The sequence below is a fragment of the Idiotropiscis lumnitzeri genome, unplaced genomic scaffold (assembly GCF_059441095.1).
Source record: "Idiotropiscis lumnitzeri isolate Australia: NSW breed Sydney's pygmy pipehorse unplaced genomic scaffold, RoL_Ilum_1.0 HiC_scaffold_23, whole genome shotgun sequence".
NCBI classification, from domain to species: Eukaryota; Metazoa; Chordata; class Actinopteri; order Syngnathiformes; family Syngnathidae; genus Idiotropiscis; species Idiotropiscis lumnitzeri.
The window spans coordinates 235,380-252,500 of NW_028283561.1; the positions used below are offsets into that span (position 1 = coordinate 235,380).

Genomic DNA, 17,121 nt, shown 5'->3' on the forward strand with positions numbered 1-17,121 from the left:
AGTGATGAGGCCGACAATCGCAGAGTCATCAGAAAACCTCTGCAGGTGACAGGTGGAGGAATTGTATTTGTAGTCCGAGGTGTCAGAGGGTGAACAGGAAGGGAGCCAGAGCAGTTCCCTGCGGCCCTCCCGTGCTGCAGAGGAGCACGTCAGACACACAGTCCTGTGTTCTCACGTACTGTGGTCGGTTTGTGAGGTAGTCATGGATCCATGTGATGAGGTGGTGGGCCACCCCCGCCTGCTCCAACTTTTCTCCCAATAGGGTGGGCTGGATGGTGTTAAAAGCACTGGAGAAATCAAATAACATGATCCTCACAGTGATCCCCGCCTTCTCCAGGTGGGAGAGTGAAGTGTGGAGCAGTTAGATGAACGCATCATCCACACTGATGCCAGGCTGGTATGCAAACTGGAGAGGGTCCATCAAAGAGCTCACCAGGGGGCGCAGATGGACGAGGACCAGTCTCTCCAGGGTCTTCATCAGATGAGACGTCAGCACCACTGGTCTGAAGTTGTTGAGCTACTTCGGATGGGGAGTCTTTGGAACCGGAACCATGCAGGATGTTTTCCACAGCTGGGGGACTCTGCCCAGCTTTAGGCTCCGGTTAAACATGTGCTGGATGATTCCACACAGCTGGTCTGCGCAGAATTTGAGGAGCTGGGAGCTAATCCCATCTGGACCCGCTGCCTTCCTCGCCTTCATCTTCCTCAGCTGGTTCTTCACCTGAGATGTTGTGAGGAACAAGGCTGAGCAGGAGGAAGTGGTGGTTGTCTGATGTGGCTGGGAACTGGAGCCTGTGCCAGGACAGGAGAGAGGGGGGGGGGGTCTCGTTCGCAGAGGCCGGAGGGGTTGGTATGGGCTGCAGCAGGGGAGACTGAGCGGGGGCAGGCATTTGATCAAACCTATTGAAAAATAGGTTCAACTCATTTGCCCACTGAAGGCCCCCCCCTTCTGGGTCTTACCTGGTTGTCCGTGGCCTGAGATGGTCTTCAGGCCCCTCCAGACATCCCTGGCATTGTTCCGCTGCAGTTGTTCCTCCATCCGCATCCTGTAGGACTTTTTCCCCTCTCTGATCCTTCTTCTCAGCTGATGTTGCACTCTCTTCAGCTCCTCCTTGTCACCTGACACAAAAGCCCTCTTTTTCTCCTTCAGGAGTGCTTTAATGTCCGGTGTGATCCAGGGTTTGTTGTTGGAGAGACATCTTACTGTCCTGGTGGAAATGGTTTTCTCCATGCAGAAATTAATATAGTCTGTAATTGTGTCTGTTAGACCATTAATGTCCTCCCCGTGGGCTACGCTGAATACCTCCCACACAGTTGTGTTGAAACAGTCCTTTAAGGCCTCCTCGGCTTCTCCAGACCATCTCTGAACTGTGCGTGTCACAGCTGGCTGCCTCCGGACCAGAGGTTTGTACACTGGCAGGAGAGCAACCAAGTTGTGAGCAGCTTTGCCCAGCGGGGGGAGGGATAGCGATGTGCACGCCTCCTTGGTGTTGGCATCGAAAAGGTAATATTGATCAGGTCTCGGCATCCACAGCTATGAGAAGATAATTAGTCACTTTAGCAAGGTGTGTTGTTGTGTTGTCTGAGTCTAGCATGGAGCTAGTTAGCTCTAGCCTTACAGACTCCATACCCATCCTTACAGGCTCACTAATCGCCTGCAAGCCAACCTGCTCTGATGTGAACTGTCTTGGAAGGCTCAAACGGTGATCTATGTTTCTTGAAAGCGTGATGGTGCCTTCTTGGTTACAGCTCCAGCTGTTGTGAAATGCGCTATATGAATAAAATTGTATTGTATTGTATTGTATTGTATTGTATTGTACTAGCAGTTCGGGTGAAGGCCGTCCATCTTCATCAGGTCGGGTCGGGCCCAGAATGAAGTCCAATTATCTACAAACTGCAGTCAATGTTCACTACAAAAGCTAGCCACCACCGATTAAACGAGAATAATATGGTAAACCTCTCACATTGCCTCTCGCGGGCAAGGGGCAAAAGACAATTACTTGATGCCTACGTTTTTAAAATGTATATATTCCTCTTATGGATTGAATGAGTTAATTGAAAGTCATGCTTACATTGGCAACAGTGCGGTACAAACAGGTCTGAACGTAAAGTGGCAACGCCTTAGTACTCTTAGGCTCTAACAAATGCCCTAAAAATAACTTCTTGCAGTGTCCCATCATTAAAATGTCTCTCAACTGTGAGGGTTATGAAAGTGACTCAAAATTCGGCAACACTGCGAGAACCTTAACGTCGTGCCATTTGGAGCCTGACTGCCTCCATTCCACGGACAGGATGGTCAAAAATATTCCACATTTCAACCTTGAATGCGGAATAAGCTGCACAGACCTGGAATTGACGCTCCCACTCTTCTGTTACCAAAGACAGCGCGGAACAGAGGATATGAGGTATACAATCTTTGCCTGGTCTATCAAATAAGAATGAGGTTGCTGTCGGAAAACTAACAAGAACTGAACTAGAAACGCCCAGCAAGCGTCCAAATCACTTTTGTAAGGGGCTGGAGGGTAAGTCCGGAAAAGTGTTTCTCCGTGGTCTGAGACTACGGATATGTGTAGGGAACACTGTGATTCTCGTGAAAAAAATCTCATACCTGTTCCAAGATCTGTTACTGTCTGCTCATTCTGGTCCGACAATAGTCTTTTTCCAGCAGTGGCCTCATTACTTTTTTCATTTCATGTACTCTATTGTCCCCCAAAGGGATATTTGTCTGGGATACTCAACTGACCTGCAGCTTAGAGTCTGCAGCATGCAGCAGCACGACCTCTGTAGACCCGAGTGCATCGCTGGCAGAGGAGCTTAACTGCTTCTTCGCTCGCTTTGACTCGCCCCAACCGTCACACCCCTGCACCTCATGCTCCAACTCCCCCCCACTCACCGTAGAGGAACACGATGTGAGGCGCGCGCTCCTGGCTGTTAACCCCAGGAAAGCTACTGGACCCGACGGAATACCGGGCAAGGTCCTCAGAGCATGTGCCCACCAACTGTCACATGTTTTCTGCAGGATCTTCAACCGCTCCCTGGCTCAAGCAGTCATCCCCTCCTGCTTGAAAACTTCCACCATTATTCCTGTCCCCAAAAAGTCACCCGCCATCCACCTGAATGACTACCGTCCTGTTGCTCTCACACCAGTCATCATGAAGTGCTTCGAGAGGCTGGTCCTCCAGCACATCAGAGACTGCCTTCCTCCCACTCTGGACCCCTACCAGTTTGCATACCGGGCTAACAGATCCACTGAGGACGCCATCAACACTGTTCTGCATGTTGTGCTGGGCCACCTGGAACAACAGCAGAGCTATGCAAGGATGCTCTTTGTGGACTACAGCTCGGCATTCAACACGATCATCCCAGACATCCTCGTCGCCAAACTGGACATTCTCGGCCTCCCTGCCCTCACACGCATCTGGATTAAGGACTTTCTGACCAACAGACCCCAGACTGTGTTGCTCGGCCCCTACACGTCCTCCACCCGCACGCTGAGCACCGGTTCCCCTCAAGGATGCGTGCTGAGCCCTCTCCTATACGCCCTCTACACCTACGACTGCAGCCCGGCCCACGGTAACAACACCATCGTCAAGTTTGCTGACGACACGACAGTGGTCGGTCTGATCTCGGAAGGTGACGAGAGGCTGACGGCTTGGTGCGAGGACAACAGACTGCAACTCAACACTGCAAAAACAAAGGAGATCGTCGTCGACTTCAGGAGGAACAAGACGGTACCGCCCCCCCTCTGCATTGAAGGCGTGCGTGTGGAGAGGGTCCACACGTTCAAGTTCCTGGGAGTACAGATCTCCGATGACCTTTCTTGGACTCACAACACCACAGCAGTGGTAAAGAAGGTCCACCAGCGTCTGCACTTCCTGACAGTCCTCAGGAAATTCAACTTGGGCAGGAAGCTGCTGCTGGCCTTCTACCACTCCTCCATCGAGAGCCTGTTGACGTACTGTGTCTCCACCTGGTACAGCGGCTGCACTGAGGCGGACAGAGTGAGGCTCCAGCGCAAAACAGCGCAAAGGATTATTGGCTGCCCTCTCCCCTCACTGTCGGCCATCTACACCGCCCGGTGCCTCAGCAGGGCTCTCAATATCGTCAAAGACAATACCCACCCAAACTCACACCTGTTCGACCTGATGCCCTCTGGCAGGCCCTACAAGTACATCAAATCAAGGACCAATAGACTGAGAAACAGTTTCTTTCCAAGAGCCATCTCCATTCTAAACTCTCACACACACACACACACACGACCACCCTTACCTTGCAGAACAGCAACGTGATGTGTTTTTATATATCCTATTCAGTATTATTTTCCATTGCACTAACTATTCTCTTATTTATCTAATTTATATACTTAACTGAATTATTGTTGTATTGCACTGGAGAGGGGAGCTCTCTAATCTCGTTGCACACTTGAGTACAATGACAATAAAGGGATTTCTGATTCTGATTCTGATTGATAGCGTCCCTGTGATGTCCTCCCCGGCCCAACTTGGTATGTTTGTATCTTATATGGCCTACGTGGAGAGTGTGTTTTATCATATTTGTCCATGAAGTGCTATTTGGTTTGTCATCAGTTTGACCTGAGCAGACTGAATCTGTTTGTTCTGAATGAGAGTGTGGGTCATGAAAATACTATCTGTGCAAGTTTGAGGTCTTACATTCAAACTAAGTAATATAAATTTAGCATATGAGAATAATATATCAGTAATCGCCATGACTACAATCCTTGTCAATCCTATCTATACACAGTACTTTCATTTGACAAATGCTTTTTGTTTAATCAATGTTTAACATATTCAATAAATATAAACCTGCTAAATTAAATAATTGACCTTCTGTCCCGTAAGTCTTTAAAATAATGCCAGCAATCGTAATACAATCCTTCAGTATGACTCCAATAGACTTTGTAGGTGTGTAGTTCGTTACATATCCCTTTCAATGTTCATAGATCTCGTTCAAACTTTCAACCATGGTTGCTTTGTTAAAAATGTGTTATCTATTCCTGCTTCGACCCTCCTGACCGTGGTCGGGGGAAGCAGCAGAGATCCGTCTACAAGGCCGGGGTAGGCCTGGGATCGCGACCGGCGCACGTCGTTGTAAGGTGGAACACTAGAATGCCTAAAAGGCAGCCATTTGGCTTTCCTACCTTTAAAGACTGAAGGGCAGCTAAATGGCTGCATTAATTTTGGACTAATATCCCAAATCAGGTGTGAACGGACGGCCCAGCAAATTGCATTTTCTAATTTCCATGACCAAAGGGCAAGCCAAGTTGTCGGACCAGTTTTTTCACCATTCTTCACCATTGTTTTGCAAATGTGGCAACCACTCTCTTCTCTGCACTCAGCTACTACTGGGGGGAGGGAACTGATGTTGTTATGCCTTTTCTTGTAATGGCATGAGAGAGAAGCAGTTTTAGAACTAGTGTACAGTATATATTCACATCAGTGTGTGTTCAATACACTACAATTGGTAATTATATTTCCCCTGTTGTGATCATCACGGAAAACAAACTAAAAACTCGGGCAGTGATTGCTTTTGTTGTTTGTTGGAAGAAAAATCATTCAGTCTTTTAGGAATGACTGACACAAGGCAACTTGAATAATGACTTCAAAAGAAATAGGATTTCCGATCCAAACATAGTTTTACAATTGCCCTCCAGTACATGAGAGTAGGCATTTCTGGTGTAAAATTTTGTGGGTATCCCTTAACATTTTCTGTTGGGCCTAACAGAATCAGAATCAGAAATCCCTTTATTGTCATTGTCCAGTGTACAACGAGATTAGAGAGCTCCCCTCTCCAGGGCAATATAACAATAATTTAATTAAATATATAAATGATATTAATTTAAGATGAAATAATGAAATAGAAGATAAATACGAAATTGGATAAATAAAAATCCATTATGTCGCTGTTCTGCAAGGTAAGGGTGGTTGCGTGTGTGTATGAGAGTTCAGCATGGAGATGGCTCTCGGAAAGAAACAGTTTTTCAGCCTATTAGTCTTTCATTTGATGCACCTGCTACAGGTGCATCTCCTCCAGAGGGCAACAGGTCGAACAGGTGTGATTTCGGGTGAGTATTGTCTTTGATGCTATTGATAGCTCTGCTGTGGCACCGGGTGGTGGAGATGTTCGACAGGGAGGGGAGAGGGCAGCCAATAATCCTCTGCGCTGTTTTAATTGTCCTCGGGAGCCTCACTCTGTCTGCCTCAGTGCAGCCGCTGTACCAGGTGGCCCTGCAGCGTATTAAGAAAAAAGACAGGTGAGGCCTGTTGAATGCTTAGACATTATTTTTGAGAAATATTCATCAACTTGCTGATTTTTATATATCATACAATGTGCCGTTGCAGACTTGCCCTAACGCATACCTTTCAGTTGCCCTAACGCATACCTTTCAGTGGAAAATCCCTCTGAAATTTCCATTCAGTTGTAAAGTTGTAAGGAGCTATCAAGGGATGGTGTGTCTGAGCAGTGAGCATCGCTAATCTAGCAGGTAATGGCTGCATTTACAAAAGAAAGGTGGCTATTTGTAGGCTGTTGACTTTTTAATTCAAAACCTCCCAGCCATTTGGCTGCCCTTCAGACATGAAAGGGGGAGTAAGAAAATCCCAGGCGTTCTCAATAACACGCCAGCAGGGAGGTGGTATGCGTGTAGCTTCATTTTATACTCTTCAACTTTTCCTCTCCTCTTGTCTCTCATTTCCTCGCTCGCCACTCCAGCATATCCGCACATCTCCTCCTCTGCACTCTTTCCCATGCATGCACTCACGCACACCCACACGTTACACATAAGCACCCACAGAGCCACACGTCACACACAAGCTTGTCACAATGCTTAAAACACTACCCCCACTCTGGATGGCAATTAAACAATTCCACTCCTGCACAGAAACACGAGCTGACCTACAAAAGACATGGTGCCCATCAAGACAGTTGCGAAGATCATTCTCTTATACAAGCGAGGTATGGCAAATGACAGTTTGGTGACAATAACAGACTCATATTCACAACGCATATCCAACCACGGTGAAAGGAAAGCACCATAAGGAAGGACATGAATTCCAATTCTAGCCGGCAGCACCCCCGGCAGAATTCCTGAGATAAAGCAATTTACAGTGACTGGTCAATAGAGTATCACAACTTTTTTATTCATTTATTTATTTATTTATTTTAAGACCCCAGTCAGATGGTGAGGCTGAACGCTTTAACTCTACTCTCCAGAAGATTCTGGCCTCCACCGCGGAACGTTGCCATTGGGACTGGGACCAGATGGGCCCTTATGCTGTCATGGCTGATAGGCAACTAAACACAGTTCCAGATTCACAACAAACTGAAAACAATGAAAATTGCATTTCATAAACAACTTCCGCTAAAATGGGAAAGAACTACCAAAATTGTATCAAATTTAAACAAGGGCCTGAAAACTAACTAGAACATTCAAGTGCTCCTCACACCATTTAAGGGATCCAGGCACCATAACGGTCGGGTGCCCTGCTTGGACGTCCTGGTCGTTGGACTGCCAGCCCCAGCTGGCATGACTCACCCACCCACCGCGCCCCCACCCTTCATATGGTCTCCATGGGAAGGGGAGGATGGAATGAGCACAACCGGTGTCAGGTTGGATGCAGATGGCGAAATGGTGCCAGGATCATCAGTCACGGTTGAGAACAAATCACATAGGCGTAGATCATTGTCTACTTGGTCATCCTCCACAGCGACGGTGGAACCTCTGTAGGTGCCCACCTCTGAGCTCGGTCCAAAGCCCAGGTGTTGTCCATGGGCTCACGGCTCCAATAATGTCTAAGTTGATCATGGTGAAAAACTTTCACTTTGGATCCTGGGTTCTTCTGGATGCGGAACACAAGGTCGTCCAATTGACCAAGGACAAAGAACGGCCCGTCATATGACAGAAGAAACGTCCTCACCTTGTTCTTGACGCGGCACGTACCTTTTACAAGGTACCACACAGAATCTACAATCTTGTACTGCATATGGCTACAGTTTTTGTCTCTTTGCACGTGTAACAGACTCACCCAGAGCTTTTCTGGTGATCAGATGGGCCAGCTCCAGCCGTTCACGCAGCTGTTTGACGTACTTTGGAACTGACGGTTGAATGTCCGGGTCAGGTGGCAGCCCCGCCACAAGGTCCACTGGTTCACTTGCTACTCTGCCGAACATTATGAAGTTTCTTGTGTGCACCGTGATGCATCTGTTTCATCACTTCGGGCTGTAGGTTGCATGGCAGCAGAATTTGCAGGTAGAATTGGGTGTAATCTAGGCAGTAGAAGTGATGGAACACTATCTAGTCGAGTCGTTGCCATAGGGAACAGTGCGTTTTCATGGCTGGGCTGCATGATGAAACTACAGTCCATTGGGGGCACTCACTGCTGGCCAACATCTTGCCGCGGATCGGTGCAATGTCAGCATCCACATCCTGGGCTTGGCTTTGCTCCCCCAATGTCTAGACGTGAAACAAAGAAGTAGTGTCAGGGGTTCGAGTCACATATACTGAAGGATTGTATTACGATTACTGGCATTATTTTAAACAACTTACAGGACAGAATGTTGATTATTAAAGTTAGCAGGTTCATATTTACTGAATATGTTTAAACATTGATGAAACAAGAAGCATTTTTCAAATGAAACTAGACGCACAGGTCACAAGAATGACTGCGATTGTAGTCCTGATGTTTACTTTATTATATTATTCTCATATGCTAAATTCATAGTACTTAGTTTAAATGTGTGAACTTTATTGAAATGTTAAGTAGTTAGACAAACTTGCGCGGCACGGTGGCCCGACTGGTTAGCACGATGGCCTCACAGTGAGAGACGGCGTCGGGCGTGGGTTCAATCCCGGCTTCGGCCATCCTGTGTGGAGTTTGCATGTTCTCCCCGTGCCTCGGTGGGTTTCCTCCAGGTACTCCGATTTCCTCCCACATTCCAAAAACATGCATTGTAGGCCGATTGAACACTCTAAATTGCCCGTAGGTATGAGTGTAAGAGCGTATGGTTGTTCGTCTCTGTGTGCCCTGCGATTGGCTGGCAACCAGTTCACGGTGTCCCCCACCAGCTGCCCGAAGATAGCTAGGATAGGCTCCTGCAACCCTCGTGAGGAGAAGCAGTACAGAAGATGGATGGATAGACAAACTTGCACACATAGCATTTCCATGACCAGCACTCACATTCACAGCACTTCATGGACAATTACGACCAAGCACATTCTCCACATTGGCTGGAGAGATGCAAACATACCAAATTGGGCACTGGAGGAGTCACAGAGACGCTATCGCAAAAAACACATTCTGAAAGACATAACAATTGGAGATCGGGGCCCACACACATACACGTGCACCCCCACACGCACATACACATACACATACACATTCAGGCGCACATACACTTACACCTGCACATACACACGGACATACACACGCACACATGCACACCGACAAGATTACAGGGGAATGCAAGCGGGGAGAGAGACGGAGAGACTGCCCGCCGGAGAAGGCCAGCCTTGGCGTGCCAGACTTGCGGACCGGACGGGAATCAACCATCCAGACGATGACTAACCGTGGGAGGACCTTACCTTGGACGTGGGCCCGTGCGGTGGGACGGAGCGAGGACAACTGATTCAACCAACATTACCCTTGACATAAAAAACTCCTATAAAAACTGAAGTTGGGCTAAAAGATGGCGCGCCTCTTTCGATTGTGCTCGTCCGAGTACAGGTGGTCGTGAGATTAAGAAAAAGCCGTCCTGATATCTGTCTTTGTACTATTTCCTGAACTCCAGAAATTGAAGCAACTAAATATCGGAACTCTAATCATTTGTTGAGTCTTTATATGACCATTTTCTTCTTGAGTACAAAAAACGAACACGCATTGGAGTAAGTTTGGCTTTTAAGGTTCATTTACGAAATACTTCTCATTGCATTTGGTGACTCAACTCCAACAATACTTTCTCTGTCATATTTACGTGTACATTAGTCTGACTGTCTTGGTCTACAGTCTGTGTGTCAGGTATAGGGATACTTTGACTAACCCCCACTAGACCCGACACCGTGGTTGTCGGTCGTTCCTCTACTCCCACTGGACTCAGCGACAGGAAACTGGAGACAGAGTCCAGGTCACACTGGACCGCCTGATGTTGGATGCCCCTTGAATGCGAGGAGGGGCCCGGCACTTTGCATGCTCAGGACTAATGGCCTTCTGGAGAGGCCATTAGCATTGGCATGCACACGCCCTGGGCGGTGAACCATCTCAAAGTCGTATTCAGCAAGTTTTTCGAGCTAACTGCCCTTCCGGCGCTTTAATTCTGGTCAGCCAGCGCCAGCTGCTGTGGTCAGTGCGCACCCTGAAGCGTCGTCCAAGGAGGTACTGGTGCAAATATGAAGTAAAGTCCACAATGAATTGAAGTTTACGTCTTGCAGTAGTTCTGTTTGGTTCTTGTCAGTTTACGACTGCCATAAGCCAGCACCCGCTCCACACCTTGCTGAATCTGCGACAGTCCAGCACCGACGCCTGCGTCACTCTCGTCAGTGTCCAGTATCATTTCGCCGCAGTCAAGGGGCCACGCCTGGACCTTATGGACTTTGCTTGGATCGGTGGCCACACCCTGCTCAGATAGTATGTGGCCAAGGTATGCAATCTTGCATCGGAAGAGGCTGCATTTAGAAGGTGTAGGCTTCCAAGTTTGCTTGCTGAAGTCGGTCAAACACCTTACCTCAACGCTGCAACATATTCGCACATCTCCACCACTGTACTCTTCCTCATGCGCACACACACACACACACGTCACACACAAGCTTGTCACAATGCTCGCAAAAAAATGTATAAGCCATTTTTTAGAAACTGCACAATTAAATGGTTTGCCTGGTCTAATGAGTGTCCAAAGTTTCATGAGTTATTGCAAAGGTTTCGACCGTCCTAAACAGTACCTTTTTTTCTGAATGGCTCATCGCCACGGCAGCAGCGTGCGACAAAATAAAAAGCTTTCAATAACTTTTCATCTGAAACATGAATACTTGAAAGACCCAAAGTTTGAAGACGATCAGATCAAACCTCCAGTAAGAGTTTGTTAAAATATGACCTCTGCAAAAGGCTAAAAATGATCCCCACTTCCAAAATAAAGTAAAAATGGCAGAAGTTCTGTCAGGTTTGGCATATGGATATAATAGCCTTTTTTTCACAGGTTTTGGTCTGTTATATGACTTCCACTGATCTCGGTGAAATGAAGAACCGGAAATGTTTCGTAGGGGGCACTATCCATACATTTTTTAAACAAACACAAAGAAATCTCTGCAGTATTTATTTTTATGCCATGTCTTATGTGTGTTCATAGTTTCCTGAAATTTGCCCTAGGTTTACACCATCAAAAAAGGCCATCAGCAACAAAATAAAAAGATTTCAAAAACTTTTTGTCTGATGTTTTTGTTTTTGAGTTTTCGCCTATGTTTATTTAGATTGTCAAAAACAGTAATGCTTCGTTTTTTTAATCAGTGGATGGAAATGCATGATATGAAAATAAAGAGCTTTCAATAACTTTTCATTCTTTTTTTTTTCTTTTAGATGCAACACCTTAAGTTTGAAAAGGATGGGGATAAAATCTCTAAGCGTAGTTCGTTAAAATATGACTTCTATATAAGGTCATTCCTCATAAAAATTTTTATACATACACAACGAATTAAAAAGTACATTTTCCATGCTGTATGTCCCCTTCAAAAGCATACTATAAGAATAGAAGTAAAATTTAAGCATACTGCAGAGGTCTTTCAGATATGAGCGAGAGAAACATCAATAAACTGCAATGTAAAACTGATATTCATTTGCAATTTACCTTTTGTGCTGCCAGGTTTGGGTTCCTCGTCATCCACTCCAGTATCATCAGAGCATACCACTAAAAGTATTATTACTGTACCGCAAGCTCCATCCTCCTACTCCAAGAAACTGAAAAGACTCAAAGATGATGAGAAGGATCCGACTTGTGCTGCGGCAACATTCCACATCCTCCAAAAAGACCTTTCTATGATTGCATTATCCAGGTGAAGAAATTTTATTTTTTTCAATTTAAAATATTAAATAATTAATATTATTTTTATCAATACTAATAACTTTGTCTGTATACAGCAACAAAATCTTTCATACCTTGTATCTTCTTTTAGTACCCATTAGACACCCTATGCTGGATTCATACTGCAAGTCCAACTGGACCGTCTATATACAATTTAGGTGACGAATAGCTGATATTACCGCATTTACATTCGCTCAACACGTCAAACTTATGTGCAAATATTACATGGTGATATTTTTTTAATGACAGTGGCGGGCCATGCATTACCCACGTAATCCTTGAGTAAAGTCCTACTTAGTCCGATAAATGCCCCTCATAATGCTATAATTTATGACACCACGGCTGGACAAAAAATATAGAAGGAGACACTTACACACTACTGAGTGTTGCTCCACTTTGACTCATAAAAGAGCTTATCTTGAAAGGTCTGTCTTGAAAATGTCCTTGCAGCGTTTACCTCCTTTGGCCATTGTGGTTTACTCAAACAAGAATATATTTTACATTTTGGAACGGTCGCCACTTACTGGTGTGTTGATTCCGCATAGTGCAGCCCCCTCATAAGTGAGTATCAAATTACAAGTCATGTTCATCACCTTCACCGTAAGGCCAGCAAGAAGGCTCACTGAAACCAACTCATGATCTCATTGGCTATCGCAACTGTCTATCAACTCTGAGAGCTGTTGACTCACACAGCATAGACGTCTGCATTGAAGAATCAGAAGGCTCCGCGAAAAAGAACGTGCCGTTGTATTATGAAATCTGCCAGGCAACACAATATCGACAATACAATACAACTTTATTTATAAAGCGCATTTCACAACAGCTGGGGCTATAACAAAGCACTTTCCATATGGTGTAATATAAATTAGTGGGAAATAAGATAATAGTGGGAAAAAAAAAAATATATATATATGTATACAGTGAACCCTCGCTACTTCGCGGTTCACCTTTCGCGGGTTCAGTGCTTCGCGGGTCTAAAAAATACGACGGGGCGCTGGAGCGGTTAGACGGCCGGCGTGCGCCGAAGAAGAGCGTGGGCGAAGAGGAGAGTGGACGAAGAAGAGCACGTTCCCCCGGGCACGATCCAGGGCGACGTTTCGCGCGGTTCGGACCGTACGAAAGCTCCGGAGGAGGCCGGCCGCCGTGCGTGACAGTTACGCCAAATAGGAGCATCTTCCCCGGGCAAGGGCGGTGTCAAGCGGCCCCTAAGTTTAACCGAATGGAGGCTCCGGAGGAGGAGGGCATGCTCGCGTCACAGTTACGCCGAATAGGAGCACCTTCCCCGGGCACGGGCGGTGTCAAGCGGCCCCTAAGTTTAACCGAATGGAAGCTCCGGAGGAGGAGGGCATGCTCGCGTCACAGTTAAGCCGAATAGGAGCACCTTCCCCGGGCACGGGCGGGGCGAAATGAAACCGAGTTCAACCGAACGGAGACACGCTTCGGGGGAGCAGGTCCGGCGTGCGTGACAATTAAGCCGGAGAGGAGCACCTCTTCCGCCAGGGCACGAGCGGAGCGCGAGGCTGTCAGTTATGAATGAATAAATAAATAAATGAAGAATGCCACCTTTCATTTCACAGGGCACACCGGACGGCGTACCAGCAGGTAAAAGTCGAAGTAATTAAATAAATACAAAAAGAAGTAATTGAATAAATACAAAAATAATGGCTGGGGAATAAAAAAATAATAAGTTTTAATAATAATTTTTTTTTTGTTATAACATGAATTTCACTCTCTCTCTCTCTCTACCCGTGTATATATATATATATATATATACATATATTTATTTATTCTTTTTTTTTTTTAAGCATTTTTGAAGGTGCGCTGCTACTTCGCACTTTTTTTTTTTAAGATAAGATAAGATAAGATGTCCTTTATTAGTCCCACAATGGGGAAATTTGAGGTGTTACAGCAGCAAAGATATAGATCACACAGAGTCGGCGGCGTAATGTAGCCGTTAATGTATAACATTAGCAGCAGACATTCAGAAAAAGCATGCAAATATACACAGTATAAACGTATCTAAGTGTAAGGAAACACTCCTAATGTTTGTCCATTATACGGAGGGGGAAACGCTGTAATGATAAAAACTACTGAATGATTGAAAATACTGCAATCATAAAAATATTGCAATGATAAAAGTACTGTAATGGTAAGAGTACTGAAATGATAGAAAAGTACTGCATGATAGAAAATACTGCAATGGTAAAAGTACTGTAATAGTAAAAGTACTGCAACGATAGAAAAATACTGCAATGATGAAAGTACTGCAATGGTAAAAGTACTGCAATGGTAAAAGTACTGTAATAGTAAAAGTACCGCAATGATAGAAAAATACTGCAATGATAAAAGTACTGCAATGATAAAAGTACTGTAATAGTGAACATCCTGCAGTGGTAGAAATACTACAGTGATAGAAGTATTGTAATAAGAATACTGTAATGGTAAACAAAATACATCATTGGTCAATATTTAAGTACACCCTTGGCTGAAAGTACAGTAGTAGTTAATATTGCATCCTAGGACTGCACAATTGCACTAATGCCCTCCCGTTTGTAGGCCTGACCCAATGTTCTTGTTAAAAAGTCTGACAGCAGTTGGCAGGAAGGAGCGGCGAAATCTCTCTTTGGTACAGCGAGGGTGTAAAAGTCTGTCACTGAAGGAGCTGTAAAGTGTTCTCAGAGTGTCATTGAATGGGTGGGCTGGTTTGTCCAGCATTGATGACAGTTTTGCCGTCATCCTTCTGCCCCCCACTGAGTCCACAGAGTCCAGGGAGCAGCCCAGGACAGAGCTGGCCCTCCTCACCAGTTTGTCCAGTCTCTTTTTGTCTCGGCCCGAGATGCCTCCTGCCCAGGAGACCACTCCATAGAAGATGACTGATGAAACCACCGAGTCATAGAAGTTCCTGAGGAGTGTTCCCCGAACGCCAAAGGACCTCAGCCGCCTGAGTAGGAAGAGTCTGCTCTGACCCTTCCTATAGAGAGCGTCTGTGTTGTCGCTCCAGTCCAGTTTATTGTTCAGATGAACACCCAGGTACTTGTAAGTTGAGACCCTCTCAACGTCTGTTCCCTGTATATTCACTGGTGCAGGTGGAGAGTGCAGACGCTTGCGGAAATCCACCACCAGCTCTTTGGATTTCCCAGCGTTGATTTGGAGGCGGTTCTGCTGACACCAGTCCACGAACCCCTGCGTAACCCCTCTGTACTCCCGATCGTCATCGTCAGTGATGAGGCCGACAATCGCAGAGTCATCAGAGAACTTCTGCAGGTGACAGGTTGTGGAATTGTATTTGTAGTCCGAGGTGTAGAGGGTGAACAGGAAGGGAGCCAGCACAGTTCCCTGCGGCGCTCCCGTGCTGCAGAGGAGCACGTCAGACACACAGTCCTGTGTTCTCACGTACTGTGGCCGGTTTGTGAGGTAGTTGTGAATCCATGTGATGAGGTGGTGGGCCACTCCCGCCTGCTCCAGCTTGTCTCCCAATAAGGCGGGCTGGATGGTGTTGAAAGCACTTGAGAAATCAAAGAACATGATCCTCACCGTGCCCCCCGCCTTCTCCAGGTGGAAGAGTGAAGTGTGGAGCAGGTAGATGATGGCATCATCCACACTGATGCCAGGCTGGTATGCAAACTGGAGTGGGTCCATTGAGGAGCTGACCAGGGGGCGCAGATGGACGAGGACCAGTCTCTCCAGGGTCTTCATCAGATGAGACGTTGGCGCCACTGGTCTGAAGTTGTTGAGCTCCTTCGGATGGGGTGTCTTTGGAACCGGAACCAGGCAGGATGTTTTCCACAGCTGGGGGACTCTGCCCAGCTTCAAGCTCAGGTTGAACATGTGCTGGACGATTCCACACAGCTGGTCTGCGCAGGATTTGAGGAGCTGGGAGCTGATCCCATCTGGGCCTGCCGCCTTCCTCGCCTTCATCTTCCTCAGCTGGTTCTTCACCTGAGATGTTGTGAGGAACAAGGCTGAGCAGGAGGAAGTGGTGGTTGTCTGATGAGGCTGGGAACTGGAGCCTGTGGAGAGAGAGAGGGGCGAGAGAGGGGGAGAGAGGGTCTTGTTCGCAGTGGCAGGAGGGGTGGGTGGGGGCTGCATCAGGGAAGCCTGAGCGGGGTCAGACATTTGATCAAACCTATTGAAAAATAGGTTCAACTCATTTGCCCACTGAAGCCCCCCCCCCTTCTGGGTCTTACCTGCTTGTCCGTGGCCTGAGATGGTCTTCAGGCCCCTCCAGACATCCCTGGCATTGTTCCGCTGCAGTTGTTCTTCCATCCGCATCCTGTAGGACTTTTTCCCCTCTCGGATCCTCCTTCTCAGCTGACGCTGCACTCTCTTCAGCTCGTCCTTGTCGCCTGAAACAAAAGCCCTCTTTTTCTCCTTCAGGAGAGCTTTAATGTCCGGTGTGATCCAGGGTTTGTTGTTGGAGAAACATCTTACAGTCCTGGTGGGAATGGTGTTCTCCATGCAGAAGTTAATATAGTCTGTAACTGTGTCTGTTAGACCATTAATGTCCTCACCGTGAGCTTCGCTGAATACCTCCCACACAGTTGTGTTGAAACAGTCCTTCAATGCCTCCTCGGCTTCTCCGGACCATCGCTGAACTGTGCGTGTCACAGCTGGCTGCCTGCGGACGAGAGGTTTGTACACAGGCAGGAGAGCAACCAAGTTGTGGTCAGCTTTGCCCAGCGGGGGGAGGGGCAGTGACGTGTACGCCTCCTTGGTGTTGGCATAGAAGAGGTCCAATATTTTATTGTCTCTGGTTTGGCATGTTACATATTGTGTGAATGAAGGCAGAGAGGAGGAAGGAGAAGCATGATTGAAGTCACCAGAGATAAGGAACAAGGCATTTGGGTGCTGTGTTTGTAGCCTGCTCACAGCTGCATTCAGTACATCACAGGCTGTCTCACCGTTAGCAGAGGGAGGCACGTACGCCGCCACCGCGATCACATGACTGAACTCTCGCGGTAAATAGACCGGACGCATGCTAACAGCTATCATCTCAATGTCCCGACTGCAAAGTTGATCCTTAACAGTTATGTGCCCAGG

At 46.8% G+C, this 17,121-nt stretch overlaps 2 protein-coding genes across 7 annotated transcripts in view; one reads left to right on the forward strand and one right to left on the reverse strand.

Moving 5' to 3' along the window:
• The window catches only part of uvssa (UV-stimulated scaffold protein A), a 177,097-nt gene that overhangs the window by 118,007 nt on the left and 41,969 nt on the right, over positions 1–17,121 (forward strand). For all 6 annotated transcript variants that reach the window (XM_088287071.1, XM_088287072.1, XM_088287070.1 and 3 more), the window contains one exon: positions 11,863–12,052. In XM_088287071.1, the coding sequence (XP_088143197.1) occupies positions 11,863–12,052 (190 nt within the window). The remainder of the gene's footprint in view (positions 1–11,862; positions 12,053–17,121) is intronic.
• The window catches only part of LOC148316059 (uncharacterized), a 5,169-nt gene continuing 457 nt past the window's right edge, over positions 12,410–17,121 (reverse strand). Inside the window, exons 1-3 of the mRNA XM_088287054.1 lie at positions 16,269–17,121; positions 15,757–16,020; positions 12,410–12,423 (exon numbers count right to left, since the gene is read on the reverse strand). The exon at positions 16,269–17,121 is cut by the window's right edge and continues 457 nt beyond it. Of these exons, the coding sequence (XP_088143180.1) occupies positions 12,410–12,423; positions 15,757–16,020; positions 16,269–17,121 (1,131 nt within the window). The remainder of the gene's footprint in view (positions 12,424–15,756; positions 16,021–16,268) is intronic.